The sequence below is a fragment of the Silurus meridionalis genome, chromosome 5, assembly GCF_014805685.1.
Source record: "Silurus meridionalis isolate SWU-2019-XX chromosome 5, ASM1480568v1, whole genome shotgun sequence".
NCBI classification, from domain to species: domain Eukaryota; kingdom Metazoa; phylum Chordata; class Actinopteri; order Siluriformes; family Siluridae; genus Silurus; species Silurus meridionalis.
This window is the reverse complement of record NC_060888.1, coordinates 27,496,735-27,511,768: the sequence shown is the minus strand read 5'-3', so window position 1 is coordinate 27,511,768 and position 15,034 is coordinate 27,496,735. Positions and strand designations below refer to the sequence as shown.

At 39.1% G+C, this 15,034-nt stretch overlaps 2 protein-coding genes across 2 annotated transcripts in view; one reads left to right on the top strand and one right to left on the bottom strand.

The window, feature by feature from the left end:
* The window catches only part of jph3b (junctophilin 3b), a 37,971-nt gene extending 37,232 nt beyond the window's left edge, over nucleotides 1-739 (top strand). The window contains exon 5 of the mRNA XM_046849630.1: nucleotides 1-739. This exon is cut by the window's left edge and continues 2,589 nt beyond it. The gene's annotated coding sequence lies outside the window, so the exon portion shown is untranslated.
* Nucleotides 740-5,145: 4,406 nt separating this feature from the next.
* On the bottom strand, nucleotides 5,146-14,211 carry klhdc4 (kelch domain containing 4). The gene is given in 13 exon segments (XM_046849631.1): nucleotides 5,146-5,394; nucleotides 7,886-8,008; nucleotides 8,462-8,867; nucleotides 8,941-9,149; nucleotides 10,208-10,286; nucleotides 10,445-10,459; nucleotides 10,461-10,608; nucleotides 11,308-11,400; nucleotides 12,048-12,184; nucleotides 12,330-12,428; nucleotides 12,527-12,605; nucleotides 12,902-12,993; nucleotides 13,970-14,211. Coding segments are annotated over 13 exon segments (1,752 nt in total). The 5' UTR covers nucleotides 14,069-14,211; the 3' UTR covers nucleotides 5,146-5,221.
* Between the last annotated feature and the right edge of the window lie 823 nt (nucleotides 14,212-15,034).

The following is a 15,034-nucleotide window of genomic DNA, read 5'->3' as shown; positions in this document are numbered from 1 at the left end:
CACCATTTGTGTTTCAAATTCATTAAACAAAATCATTGTTTTCACCATATAATTTCCAACACACCTAAAAATCCTTTATTAGGAAATGTGTCCAATAGCTGTCTCACTCTGTGTGGAGAAAAAAATTCCAGCCAATTAAAATCCTTTATTCACACTGACCTCGGTATAGATACAAATATTTTTACAATTTAAATACCTTCAAAGAATAATTTTACTAGATTGTTCACTTTTAACTAAGTCATTTTTATTATTAAGTTTTTTATAATTTAGTATTCTCTATTTTTATTCTCTTTCGGGTGAATATTTAACACTTAATTCTCTCTATTTTGGTTAAGACTCGGCTTAATAACTTAATAAGAATTGTTATTTCTTTCATCTTAAAAATAAACCGGGCAAAAGATTTCTAGAAATGTATTAATTTAAGTCAGAATCTTGCACTAGCCACCTTTTAGCTTCAGGTGCTCACATTATATTATATTATTATATATATTATGTATATTTATAGATTATTTTTAAAACAATGAACAGTGAAAGTAACTGTTAATAGCTAAGTTATTGTACTATCTCTCAAACTACATGGCCAAAAGTTTGGGCCTGAGATTTCTATGTGCATCTTTTTGAACATCGCATTCCACATTTAGTCTCCATGTGCTGTTAAAATAACCTCCACTCCCCTAGGAAGATGTTCCACCAGATTTTGGAGTGTGCTTGTGGAGATGTAGGTGAGGAGAAGAAGCCTGGGGTGCAGTCAATGTGAAAGCTTTATCTCAAAGGTGTTCAATAGGATTCAGAGCTCTACAGCAGGAGATCTTCCACTCCAACACATGTATCTTCTTGGAGCTGGCTTTTTTAAACACACACTTTTTCCAATGATTTTAATTATTTTGTTTGATGTAACAAACATGATGGTTATGAGACACCATGAACCCAGAATGATGATGATGATGATGATGATGATGATGATGATGATGATGATGGTATGAAATGTATATAAGATATACCACAAATTATTATATTACAATGTTAATGTTATACAATGAGTGTGTCAAAGACAGCGCTGATTGCAGGTCACATGATCTGGTATAAACGATATGATTGACGGCCCGGTGTACACAGTTTATATGCTGTGTGTGTGTGTGTGTGTGTGTGTGTGTGTGTGTGTGTGTGTGTGTGTGTGAGATGTTTTGGAGATGAATATTAAAGCATGCGGTGGCTGAATTCTCCTCTGTAACCTCCATCGTGCCCAGACGGACGCAGCGACGCCCCCTGCCGGCCATCGCATGCCCTCGCATGCCCACTTCTTTTACTCTCTTTCTCTTATTCCCTTCTTTGCTTCGCTTTCTTTTCCTGGGAGTTTGTTTGGGGGTTTTTTGGGCTTTTTTGAGTTATGTGGAGAACATAATGAAAGTGTTTGAAAGTAAGCTCTTGTTTTTGTGGTCATTAAAAAAAAACGGGTTCTCAATTTGATCCCTGCCTTTTTTATTAAGCGCCGATGCAGTGATGTGAAAAATGTATAGAAATGACTCTAGTTTCATCTAATAGCTGATTTAATATTATATTATGTAAACTATTTGAGTCACTGTTCAAAAATTCTACAGATGAGACGTCCACATTAGATTTTTTACCTCACTAGAATCCTTATACTTCTTTTTCTGCTTCTCCTTCTTCTTCTTCTTCTTCTTCTTCTTCTTCTTCTTCTTCTTCTTTTCTTCTTCTTCTTCTTCTTCTTCTTATTATTATTATTATTATCACTATCATTATCTATGTATTTACTTATTCATTATTTTCAATGTAATTTTTTTTTACCTAGAAACCATAAGATTTTAAAGTTTTTACTTAGATTTTAACTTATTTATTTGTTTGTTTATTACTTTGTTTGTTTGTTTTAATGTAGGGATTTTTTTCATCAATTCCACCATTTTCTTACAAAAATACTAGCTATTTAATACACACACACACACACACACACCATTCTTAGACACACATACACTAACATACACACAATTGGTCATCTCCTTCACTTTGACTAAGCCACGCCCCTTCACTTTGACTAACTTGTACAGAAGCCACACCCCCTTCACCTTTACTAACTTGAGCAGAAGCCACCCCTCTTTCACTTTCATTAAGCCACGCCTCCTTCACTTTGACTAACTTGAACAGAAGCCATGCCTCCTTCACGTTGACGAACAGAAGCCACGCCTCCTTCACTTTGACTAACTTAAACAAAAGCCACGCCTCCTTCACTCTGACTAACTTGAACAGAAGCCACACCTCCTTCACTTTGACTACCTTAAACAGAAGCCACGCCCCCTTCAATTAGACTAACTTGAACAGAAGCCACGCCTCCTTCACTTTTACTAACTTTCAGATACATTTTCACTTTCAGAACTTTCTCAGACTCTTTCAGGAAAATGAGGAATTTTATTGAGGTTTCATGGGGGGTGAATATTGGAAAAATCTTAAATTTCTCAGAAAACACACACACACACACACACACACACACACACACACACACACCTCCTATGATGTTTCTTTGATGACTGGAGCTTTGTGTGACACAGGACGTCAGAGCTACAAAAATAGTCACTTTTTGAGGTGTAAATAAAACCGAGTCTGAATAGTTATGAGACAAAAAGACGTCTCGGTGCACGATGAGAGATTTGAGTAGGAGGAGCAGACGATCCGGCTGGGCTCGACTCGGCTCAGCTGCATCATAGTAACCTCATCCATCTCTCAGCACTGCATTTATTATTCATCAGGCCTTCTCTGTCCCTCATTCTGCTCAGCCGGATGAAGAACTAGGTCAGGCTGTTCGGTTTAGAGAAGCTGTGATTCCTAATAGAGATTCTGAAGCTCTTCTATCATCTGAATTAATCTGGGAACATCATCAGCTCACACCCACATCTCATCTATCAGTCTAAACTATATTGACAAACATTTGTGGACACCTGAGGAAGTTGGATATGTGCTTCTTTTTGGACATTGCATTCCTCATTTAGTCTCCATTTGTCGGTATAATAAGCTTCACTCTCCTGAGAAGATGTTCCACTAGATTCTGTGGAGATTCATGTTTATTCGGCCACAAGGGTGTTAGTAAAGTCAGGTACTGATGTAGGTGAGGAGGCTTGTGAGTGCCATCAGCGTTCCAAAAGTGTCCAATAGAATTGAGAGCTCTATAACAAGAGATCTTCCACTCCATATCTTTAATTAGCTGACTTTGTGCATAGGGAAATCAACATGCTGGAAGGTTTAGTATTAACGGAGAAGAACCACATTTACATGTATGGAATTTGGCAGCTACCCATACACGTCAATTATCAGTTGAGCAGATGAGGGTTGAGGGTCTTGCTTGGTGGATTTGAACTCATGACCTTCTGATCCAAAGCACAACACTTTAACCACTTGAGTATTATTTTTCTGATATGGTTAGAAAGTCAGACGTCCCAGAACGTTTGGTATACAGCGTGTGTGGTACGTGGTGGTGTAATACCTCCATCCTACTGTAAATCTAGCTAGCATGTAGAGAATGCTAACTAGCTGCTATTTAACCAGGTCCATATTTAGTCATACCATACAAGCTTCTGACACTATTATTTATTAAAAGCTACAATATCATGTAACAGTCAGCAGTTTTTCTGATGTTAGTCATATTAACTAAATAAGATGCCATAAAAGGTTTAAGTTGTTAGCAGACACTAATGCTAACTAGTTTATAGTTTGTGCTGGAGCCACTATAGTGTATACAGCTAGCTAGATTTAGCAAGCTAAGCACAAACTAACTTGACGCACCAAACATGATTATAAACAATTTTGCTAAAATCAGTAACATGATCTTTTTTAGCACCCATGATGCAAGTTAGCTTGTACAGCTGGTTATTTTGTTAGCTTGCTGCTAACTGGCTAATATGACTAGCTTTCCTTCATCAAACTTTATCTTAAATATTTATTTAATTCTACATTTTGCTTATTAAACTTATTCCACAGAACAATATCTAATATCTGGTATTAGCTGCTGTCTTTGTGGAAAACTAACACTAATACACTCTATGGACAAAAGTATTGGGACACCAGACTTTTCCAGTCATATGTGCCAGATCTTCCACTCCAACCCATGAAAAGCAGATCTTCATGGATCTGGCTTTGTGCACAGTCTTGACTTTGTGTCATGCTGGAACATGTTTGGGTCTCGTAGTTCAAATGAGGGCAAAAACCTCCATGCTTCCACATCTGAAGACGTACTGTACAACTGTGTACCTCTGACTTGGTTGGAGTGAAAGATCTTCTGTTCTGAACCTTGACCCCAACCCTATTGAACATGAATGCCTGCATCCCAGTCCTTCTCACCTCATCTACATCAGGACCTGACTTGTGGAACATCTTCCCAGAAGATGGAGCTCAATATAACAGCAAATGGAGACTAAATGTGGAACGGGATGTTTAAAAAAGGCACATAAACGTATGCTCAGGTGTCCACATATTTTTGGCCGTATAATAAATCTGAGGTGGTTCTTCACTACAATCTACAAACTACAAAGTCTCGAACAATGTCAAATTACAGTCAGGTGTAATAGAGTGCAGAAAGCTTCATTCACATCTGCTTTTATATGTTCTTTATCTTTTCATTTTCATTTTCAGGTTGAACTTTGGTGCATTTGTTTTTTATTATAAACTCAGGAATTTACACCTAAAAAAACACACCGAATTCTAAAACACAGGAAATAAAGGAGGCAAAACTCAAAAAAGAGTTTTATTGAGCAGAAATCCTCATTTATATCAAACAGAACAAAAAGATGCTGCTCTTTTAACTCCATCACACATTTACACACACACACACACACACACACACACACACACACACACACACACACACAGTCTCCCCCACATGATTTTAGAATTTACACAAACACTACATCTCTCTCTCTCTCTCTCTCTCACACTTTAAAATTCACACATTCTCTCACCCACATGATTTTAGAATTCACACACTTAAGCATTCAGTATTTTCCTTGCTCTCTCTCACACTCTCACACACACACACACACACACACACACACACACACACACACACACACTAGTATTCCGAGTTTCTTCCTCTTGGTCTCTCTCTTTCTCACACTTACACAATATCAGAACTCATGCACACACTCTCTCTCTCTCTCACACACACACACACACACACACACACACACACACACACACACACACACACACACTCCCTCTGCTACGCCTGATCCTCGTAGAACACCTTGGCCATGGCGAGCCCCACTTTGTTGACCTTCTTGTCCTTGGCATCAGGGCCCATGTTAGAGCGAGCCAGTTGCTGCCAGTACGCCTCGGTCCGCTTCTGATACTCACACACACTCTCACCTGACTTCACCAGGGGATGTTCTTCTTCTGCAACACACAAGCGCAGACACACGTGCATTAACAATCACATGGTTCACTCCTGTGGCTGTTTAACTGCAGGAGTCTCCAGTGGAATCTTCATCACGATCAGAGACACAATTCTGTTCTCCATACGTTCCTCCTGTACGGCTCACACTCATATGGGATAGAATTTTCTCACAATAATGCCACGATAAATCAACGTTTACACCACACTACGGTTCAAAATGCTGAAATCTGATTGGTCAGAAGGTGCGTGTGGTTTCGGTACACCAGTACTACTCGGACATTCGTTCCAGCTGAAAGGTTTGTTTTGTTCTAATGGCATTTCTATAGTAACGGCTCCTACACAGGGACTGGGGAGTGTATGCAGTATTACCGATAGCTGGGTTGGATTGTAATTACCGATAATCGATTAATCAACCGAAAGTTTTTTAACTTTATAAAAATTAAAAAAATAAACAGTACTGAATCTTGAAAATGTGCTAAATAAAATAAATGTGAATATACTGTTAACTACAATTATATAATTAATAATTAAAAATAAATAAATCTCCTGTGGTCTCACGTGTAAAAACAAACAGCACGTGGTCACCTCTAGAGGCCGCTCTCGTAGCAACAGCGGACCGGAAGTAGCAAAAAAAACGAATATGGATATTTGCCAAAAGCTGATTGTCCCATCAATCAACTATCGGCATGAGGGTGACCCCTAGTGTATGTTTATCGCCACTACAACTTAACAGAAAGGTTTCAAATTAAATAAATGTATCTATAAAAAAACGCTTTGTGTGAGGATGGTTCCACATCAACATCTTGAAGATCCTTGAAGTTACTGAGCAACTCAAGAACTTTGAGCATGGATTTGGACTGTAAGTAATACCAGCAGTCTGCTACTGACTCTGGACCCTCAGGACCACAAGGTTGCATGAAAAGTTCAGCGTTTCAGCACCAATAAATAAACAGTTCCTCAAAAGTTTTGGAATTGTAATGAATGGACATTCGATGTTGAGGATCAGGATTGGTTCATTTGTCTGGTTCCTCTCAAGGTTTCTTCCTCATGAAGAACACTCTTCTATACAACTGTACTATAACTTTACTGTTAGAAACGCTGTAAAAATAAACGTGCACTGAAAATGAATTGAATAATTAACGCTACGTAAAACAAGTTACTCCTATGACAATTTTCTGCCCACAGTTTTTTTTTCATACTTCAAAAAGCTCACACTGATTCTGCATTATGGTGAGTTGAGTTTCATTGACATTGTGTGTGTAATCATTTAATTAATAATTAACAACATTATTTAATTACAATAAACACAGCATTGTTTTGGGGGTAGTTGCATGTCGTGTACTTTCACGGGTCTGTGGAAAAATTTCACGCCTAACGTGAAACTGGTGTGTGGTGCAGATGTCCGGGACCGCGGCTGTGCACGTCTTAAAGATCTGACTTCTGTCTTTTCTACACATTTGTGAGGCTCATTAACGCCACCTGCTGGACAGTCTGAGAAACTCAGCAGCATCATGCTATTTTTTTTTTTTGTTTTTTTTTAAGTAACTTACATTGTTTTCTGATTTGAAAGTGAAAAATATATATCAGTGGGAAAAAATAATTTTAAATAAATTTGATTAAAAAAATAATAAAATATGGACAGAAGTATTGGGACGTCTGACTTTTCCTCCACAAACTTGGAAACACACAATCTTTCCCTTCACTTGAACTGGGAGACCTAAACCTGTTCCAGATCCATGAAGATCTTCTGCTATAGAGCTCTAGTGAACACCTTTTGGGATGAATGTGAATGCTGATGGCACCCCAGGCCTCCTCACCTCACCTACATCAGTACTTGACTTCACTCCTCGAGCAAAATATTGTAGTTTATATTCACTGAAGAGGTGAGTTTATTATAACAGCAAATGTTTTCTCAATGCTGTGACATTTAGAATTTTTTGTTAATAATCTTCTTCATTTGGCTTCTCCCATTAGGGGGCGCCACATCCTTCGTCTCCATACCCCCCTGTCCTCTACATCTGCCTCTTTCACACCAACTACCTGCATGTCTTCCTTTACCACATCCATAAACCTCCTCCTTGATCTCTCTTTTCCTCCTTCCTGGTGTCTCCATCCTCAGCATTCTCCTACTGATATACCCCATGTCCCTCCTCTGCACATGTCCAAACCATCTCAATCACACCTCCCACACCTTGTCTCCAAAACGTCCTACATGCGCTGTCCCTCTAATAAACTCATTTCTAATCCTGTCCATCGTCGTCACTCATAACAAAAACCTCAACATCTTTAATGTAGACTAAAAAAATATCTTGTGTGATTGATTGATTGATTGATTGATAGATAGATAGATAGATAGATAGATAGATAGATAGATAGATAGATAGATAGATAGATAGATAGATAGATAGATAGATTTAAATAAGACCAACAAACATTACAAAGAACAAGAACAGAACATCTGGTTGTCCCTCAAATCCCCCTCACTCTTACCACCTTCATCGCTCTCTTCCTCCTCCTCTCCCAAAGACTCTTCTTCCTCATCCTCCTCTTCTTTACCCTCCTCTTCCTCACCATCGTCCTCCGACTCGGATTCTTCTAACCACTCCTGAGTTTCTGTAACGACAGCAGGAACGCGTGTGTGAATGTGTACGTTCTCTTCTTCTGTGCATCGAGTTTACAGGATTACAGCATGCTTTATTTTCACATCAATAGATTTTATACAAATATTTATCATTTATAATACATTTAAAAGTAAACAATTCGGTTTTAATGTGCTTTATAGATGGTCAGGTTTCTGTGGCTGGATTTTAAAGAGAGTGCCTTATATTATATACAGTATGTGGTTCAATAGCTCGCGTTCATTCTCGCTAAATTGTGGCAGTATAATAGATCATAAATACTATATATTTATTTTTTAATGTAAATAAATTAAATGGGACTTTTGAAATGAATCTGCCATTCTGTAAAATCCATTCCTAACAATGTGAATATAAATGATTGCAATAATATAATGTTGGTGGTTTGTGATCCTCCCCCACCCCCAGATAAATAATCTTGTGGACATACTGGGATCCATCTTCACCAGCTCCTCCCACTGCTCCATCTTGTGAAGGTCGAGGCAGTAGAGGTCGTTCAGGGTGAACTGGCGATCTCCGACCTCGAACATTCCTCCGTATAAATACAGCTTCCCGTGTTTAACCGTTGCCATGGCGCTCGACCTCGGGCACGGCTCCACAACCGGAGCGGCCGCACCTTCTTCTTCCTCCTCATCTTCCTCGTCCTCGCTCTCCTGTGCCGTGGGAACGGCCTGCTTTATGGTCACCACCGTTCCGTCCTCGGTGACGACCTCCTTCACGATTTCTGTCGGTTGTTCCTCTCTTTCGTCGCTCTCCTGATTCGTTTCATTTTCCTGTCCTCCGTCTTCCTCCGCCTTCTTCCCACGCCGCCGTTTTTTCTTCTCCAACTTGGTCCCCTGCGTTCACACACGGCGAGTATTAATTAAGATGATTAATAAAGACCTACGGAGACGGAGGAGATGTCGGTACCTTGAGCTGTCCCGGGAACCAGCGGCTCTTGTTGATGTCGTACAGGTAAAGATCATTAAAGAAATCTCCCTCCAGGGTCTCCTCGTCTTCCTCGTCACACACTCCGCCGAAGACGATCGCTCGTCCTGCTGGACCCATGGCCAGAGAGAACCCTGAGCGAGGAGGAGGCTTCACCCCCGACGGGTTCACGCGACTCCACGACCACTTCTCTACACAAATACACAGGTTTATTATTAATTATTATTATTAATACACCTGACCTCATCCAAAACACCTTCAGCATTCATTTATTTGTATAATTTCTATTTTAATTCTTATTTAAATTCGACGCCTGCTACAGGTCTCAAATAAAGTTGGCATGGGGGCAACAAAGGGAATTTTGAAAATGTTCAGCTGGAAGAATGACTGAGGATAATGGACTGTTTTAAGGTGGAAAAGTGTTCTAAGGTCAGACAAGTCCAAATTTGACATTCGTCCTCCAGGCTAAAGAGGATAGGGACCTTCCAGCGTGTTATCAGCGTTCGGTTCAAAGGCAGCATCTCTGATGGTATGGGGTTGCAGAAGGGCATACGGTGGAAAGCACTATGAATACTGAAAGGTAAAGGTCTTTTAGGAACATACGCTCCCCCTCCAGACCGCTTCTATTTCAGGAAAAGCATTTCAGCAGGACGAGGCAAGACCACATACTGCAGCTATTACAACAGCATGGCTTCATAGTAGAAGATCTGATAACTTCTGCAGTAGTTCCCCAATCATCCAGCACCTCTTCACCACCACCGAGCCCCTGTCTGAGCTCTTCCCTGAATCTCACACTGCAGTCTTCCTCATTCAGTTTCCACCATCTTAAATGGAACATTCTCTATAAATGCTAAAGTTATTAATTATATACTTATTAATATCTGGTGATTCTGATTTGTAATGACGTTATTTTGCTCATCTTGTAATCTAGATTGTAAACAGAAGTTTCTCTTGTCTTTTGATCTTACTGTATTTAATCTGGATTATAAACAGATGTTACTTTGTATTTAATCTGGATTATTAGTTTACATTAACAAGTTTGTATTTAATCAGGATCATGAGCAGATGTTATTTTGTGTATAATCTGGATTATTATCAGATGTTATTTAGTTTTTAATCTGGATTATTAGTGGACATTAACTTGTTTGTATTTAATCTGGATTATGAGCAGATGTTACTTTGTATTTAATCTGGATTATTAGTGGACGTTTATCACTTGTCTTTAATCTGGATTATGAATATACTTTACCTTGCTCTTCTTTGCCCTCTTTCTTCAGCAGGAACATGTCTGAGTGGATGGTCCCTTTATCCAAGTCCTTCTTGGCTCTCTTGTGAAAAAAGGAAATGTTAAACTTTAGTGCCGGCTTCACTTCTTATTTTCTCTTATCAAGTTTTTTTTTACGTTTTTATCAGTTTAATGTGAAAATATTAGATTTTTTAGATAATAAAAAAGACCTTATATTAAACGGAATCATTAGGCACGTACGGATTTGGAGTAGCCTGCCGTAAATGATGACCCCGGTGCCGTCCGGCGTTGCGCTCATCTGACAGGCGGAGCGTGGCGAGGGGGCGGAGCCAGACGGGACCAATCGGGACCAGGTGAAGGTGTCCAGGTTAAAGGAGTGAACATCGTTATAGTAGATATAATCCCTGAATACAGAGTTACAGAACTCATGAACAGCTGCAACACGCTTTTATAATGATTTTATACCAATCACTTGATTTATCCTCAGATGCGATAGTGGAAGTGTGTAGAGATGCGAGCAGGAATGCGCTACACCAGTGGTTCTCAACCTTTTCAAAGATCTGCTTGTTTACCGGACGGACTTTAATAAAGTTAAAACGGGTGCATTTCCCATTCTGCCGATTCTGCCTTTTATTGTATTACTGGATAGAAGCAGAGTTTGTAGTTTTGAAGCCGCCTGTGCCCTGCACATTATTTCTGTTTTTACACGTGTGGGTCTGAGGAGAGTTTTCCTGAAGGTTTTCAGCTCGAGTAAAAAAAAGCATCTCTTATAATCTGGGGTCTATTTGACATAAGTTCTTTTTTTATTAGGGAAATTCCTCTGGGTTTACCAACCATCTGTCTGGGGCTCTGATGCCTCCCAGTTTGCAGTATGTTCTCACTCTCGTTATAGGCTGCAAACAAATCTTAAAATAGTTTCTTTTTGATATTCAGAATTGAATTATTTATCGTGCTGTTATAAATTAAAGAAATTAATTCATTCAAAATTTTCTTTAGCGACCCCCAGTGGGAAGCAAGTGCGCTACACGTTGCTGTAAACAGAGCAGAACAGAGACTCGTGATAGAAATGTGTAAATTCTTCAAAAATAATTTTTGTTTTGTACCTTGTGCTCTCGTGAAATCCTCCGAACACAAGAAGTTGCCTTTTACACAACACCATGCGATGCCCACTTCTGCCAGAAGGAGCGCCGGGAGCCCTGAAAACACACACACACAGACACACACACACACACACACACACACACACACACACACACACACACAAAACCATGTGCTGTTTTTCTCTCAATGAAAAAATAGAGTATATTATATATATATATATATATATATATATATATATATATATATATATATATATATACACACACACACACACACACACACACACACACACACACACACACATTACTCAGCCAAAGGTTTGTGGACACCTGACCAGAAGATTGGTGTGTGTTTCTTTTTTTACATCCCATTACATATTTAGTCCCAGAGGTGTTCCTCTCAAGCAGGAGATCTTCCACTTTAACTCATGGAAAGCAGATCTTCATGGAGCTGACTTTGTGCACAGGAGCATTGCCATGCTGGAACAGGTTTTGGGTCTCCTTGTTCAAATAAAGGGACAATTTCATGCTCCTGCATCCAAAGACATCTGATAAAATTGTGTGCCTCCAACTTTGTGTAACAGTTTGGAGAAGAACCACATCTGGTTCCTGTGTCTGATCAGGTGTCCAGATAATTTTGGCCAAATAGAAGTATCTTCACATGGCCTAGAGAATAGTGCAGAGATATGTGTGTGTGTGTGTGTGTGTGTGTGTGTGTGTGTGTGTGTGTTGCTGATTCTTACTTGATCTGTTCCCAAGTGTGTGTGTTGAGGTGAAGAACCCACAGGTCCTTGTAGTGATAGAACTGTTCTCCATTAGGAGATGCAAACTCGCCTCCAAACACCCACAACTGCCCACCTGCCTGGGGCACCACCACCGCCACACACACACACACACACACACACACACACACACACACACACACACACACAAGCTTTACCTCTGACTGTTAGAAAGCACTGAAACTGAGGACTCCTTCCATCATTGTTCTAAAGTGAAGGTTCTCACAGAGTAGCTGCTGTTACCTGATGAGCGCAGCGGCGTGGAGGAGGGTTCGGGACGTCAGATTTCACCCACGTGTTCTTCTTGATGTTGTAGAAGAAAAGGTCATTGTACAAGTAAGTCTGGGGGAGAAAAAAAACAGAGCCAAAGAGAAACAATTATTTCTTTTCGTGTTGATCTAAAAAAGTAATAATTTTATGTGCTTTATTGATTCTTCTACCTTGTTCCCGTTGTAATATTCTCCACCGAACAGAATCAGCTCGTCTTTTTCAGGATGTGCACTCAGAGAGGCGTTGAGCCTGAACACAGCACACGAGACAGTTAACAGTATACACTCACAGTCTCGCTGAGCTCTCTCGCTGAGCTCTCTCGCTGAGCTCTCTCGCTGAGCTCTCTCACTGAGCACTCTCGCAGAGTACACACTCACAGAGTACACACTCACAGAGTACACACTCACAGAGTACACACTCATGACCTACACTCAAAATAGCACACACTCACATAGCACACACTCGCAGCACAGTCTCACAGCTACACTAACAGCCAACACTCAATGTCATACTACTACATAGGAACACGTGATTTTCATGGATACCTGGGAGACGGAGGAGGACACGTGTTCTCCACAACCTGCGTCTTCTTCGCATCCAGTAACTGAAACTCTGCGATGAGAGCCTCGAGATCTTCCTGATCCAACACATACACACAGAGAGTTTAAAAATTAGGAGGATTTTGCAACCAAAAACATCACCACTACTCTACTACTAGTAGAATAGAAAAGAAAGAGACGTGCTTTATAACTCGTCACATGTACTTTACAGCACGGCAAAATTGTTTTCTTCACAAATACCAGTAATGTTGGGAAGCTGAAGTCAGAACACAGAGGCAGCCATGATACAGCAACCCTGGAGCACAGAGGGCTAAGGGCCTTGCTCAGGGGCCAAACGAGTGGCAGCTTGGCCATACCGGGGCCTGAACCCCCAACCTTCCAGCCAGTAACCCAGAGCCTTAAACACTGAGCTCCCACTTCCCACCACTACTAATACTAATGATAATATTAATAATAATATAATGATAATAATAAGTGCATTTCACTGTAATAGTAGCAAACAGAAATAAAATAAGTGTTAGATGTATTAATAAAAATGATGTAAACAAACAGAAATGACTTTTCTGTCAAAACGCACATTAAGCTGAAAAGCGAATCAACTTTGAAAATTCACGTAATTAAACGCAAATGTGTTAAAACTTGAATTGATGGTGGAAAGAATGATTTCGAGCAATTTATTTATTCAATCATGTTATTTAATAAAGACAGGAGCCGAACATGTGCATTGATATTGAGCGTAACAGATGAGTGTTATTGCATCATAACATAGAACAGCCAATCGTACACCAGTATGCAAATATCTCGGAATCAAAGAAAACGGCGTGGTTTTATTTGCATATTCAGACATGTGCATGTGCTAATAAAGGTAGAAATGGCTGTATCTTTGTGCCTTTTGTAGTCTTTTTTTATTAATGGATTGATAGGTCACATTTTACTTTCGTATTTCAGATCTTGAGTGATTGTTCTCCAAGTAAAGCTACAGAACTGACAGTTAGCTCACCGGCTAAAACATGCAGATTAAAAAAAACCTTAGTGTTTAGCTTTAACACGCACCTCTTCTTTTTTCGATCTCTTTGAGACTTTTTTCTCCATTTTGGCCGCCGTTTTTTCTGCCCCCTTTACTTTCTTGTCCTTTTTGCCCTTTTTACCCATCTTTAATATGTTTTCACAGATTCCTTGCACTCAAAAAATCACCCACATGGACTTTTAAAAAAGAATCACTTCCGGAAACAGCGTCTTCTTCGGTGGTGTTTCTTCTTCTGTGACGTTACCGCGAAATGGACTCGAATTCCGCCACGGCAGATTAATTAAACAAAAAGAAAATTAAAACAGACACAATCCTACAGTCTGTTTATTTAAACACTTATATTGTTTATTATACAGCGATATTATGTGTTTGAAAGTGTAAACCTTCGACCAAAAACCTTTAAACGCGATTTTTGTAATATGTAATGCAGCTATAGCGCCACTATAGTGGACTGGAGGCGCTACTGTTATAAACTAATGATCATTTATTACACATCAGCATTAATTTAATTATTAAACTAAACGATTTTATTAAAAACCTTCTTACAGTTTGTGTCATATCTATATAAAATACACAATTTAACATCACATCTACACTACACACATTTTATCTACACTTAACACACACACTGCCATCTCAAATCTAATCAAAATCAAATCAAATTTTATTTGTCACATACACATACATACAGGGTACGACATGCAGTGAAATGCTTTTAACGACGGTCCGGCATGAGGGAATAAAATGGGGTAAAAAGGAGAATAAAAATATAAATATAATAACAAAATTAAAAGAAAAATATAATAAGAAAAAGAAGTAAATAATAGAAGTATATAAAGATATATAAATATATATGTATATATACATACATATACATATATACATATATTTACACATACACAGAAAATGTTTATGAAGTGTGCAGTTAACCAGTAAACAACAGTAAACAGTAAACAGTAAACAAGTTAGGCATGGTTTTTGATTGTCCATGAGTGTCCGTGTGCAGTAAGGTGTGGTGTAAAGTGTCCTTGTGTGGAATGGTGTGGTATAAAAATAAGAATATAAAAAAATATGAAATAAATATGAAAAAG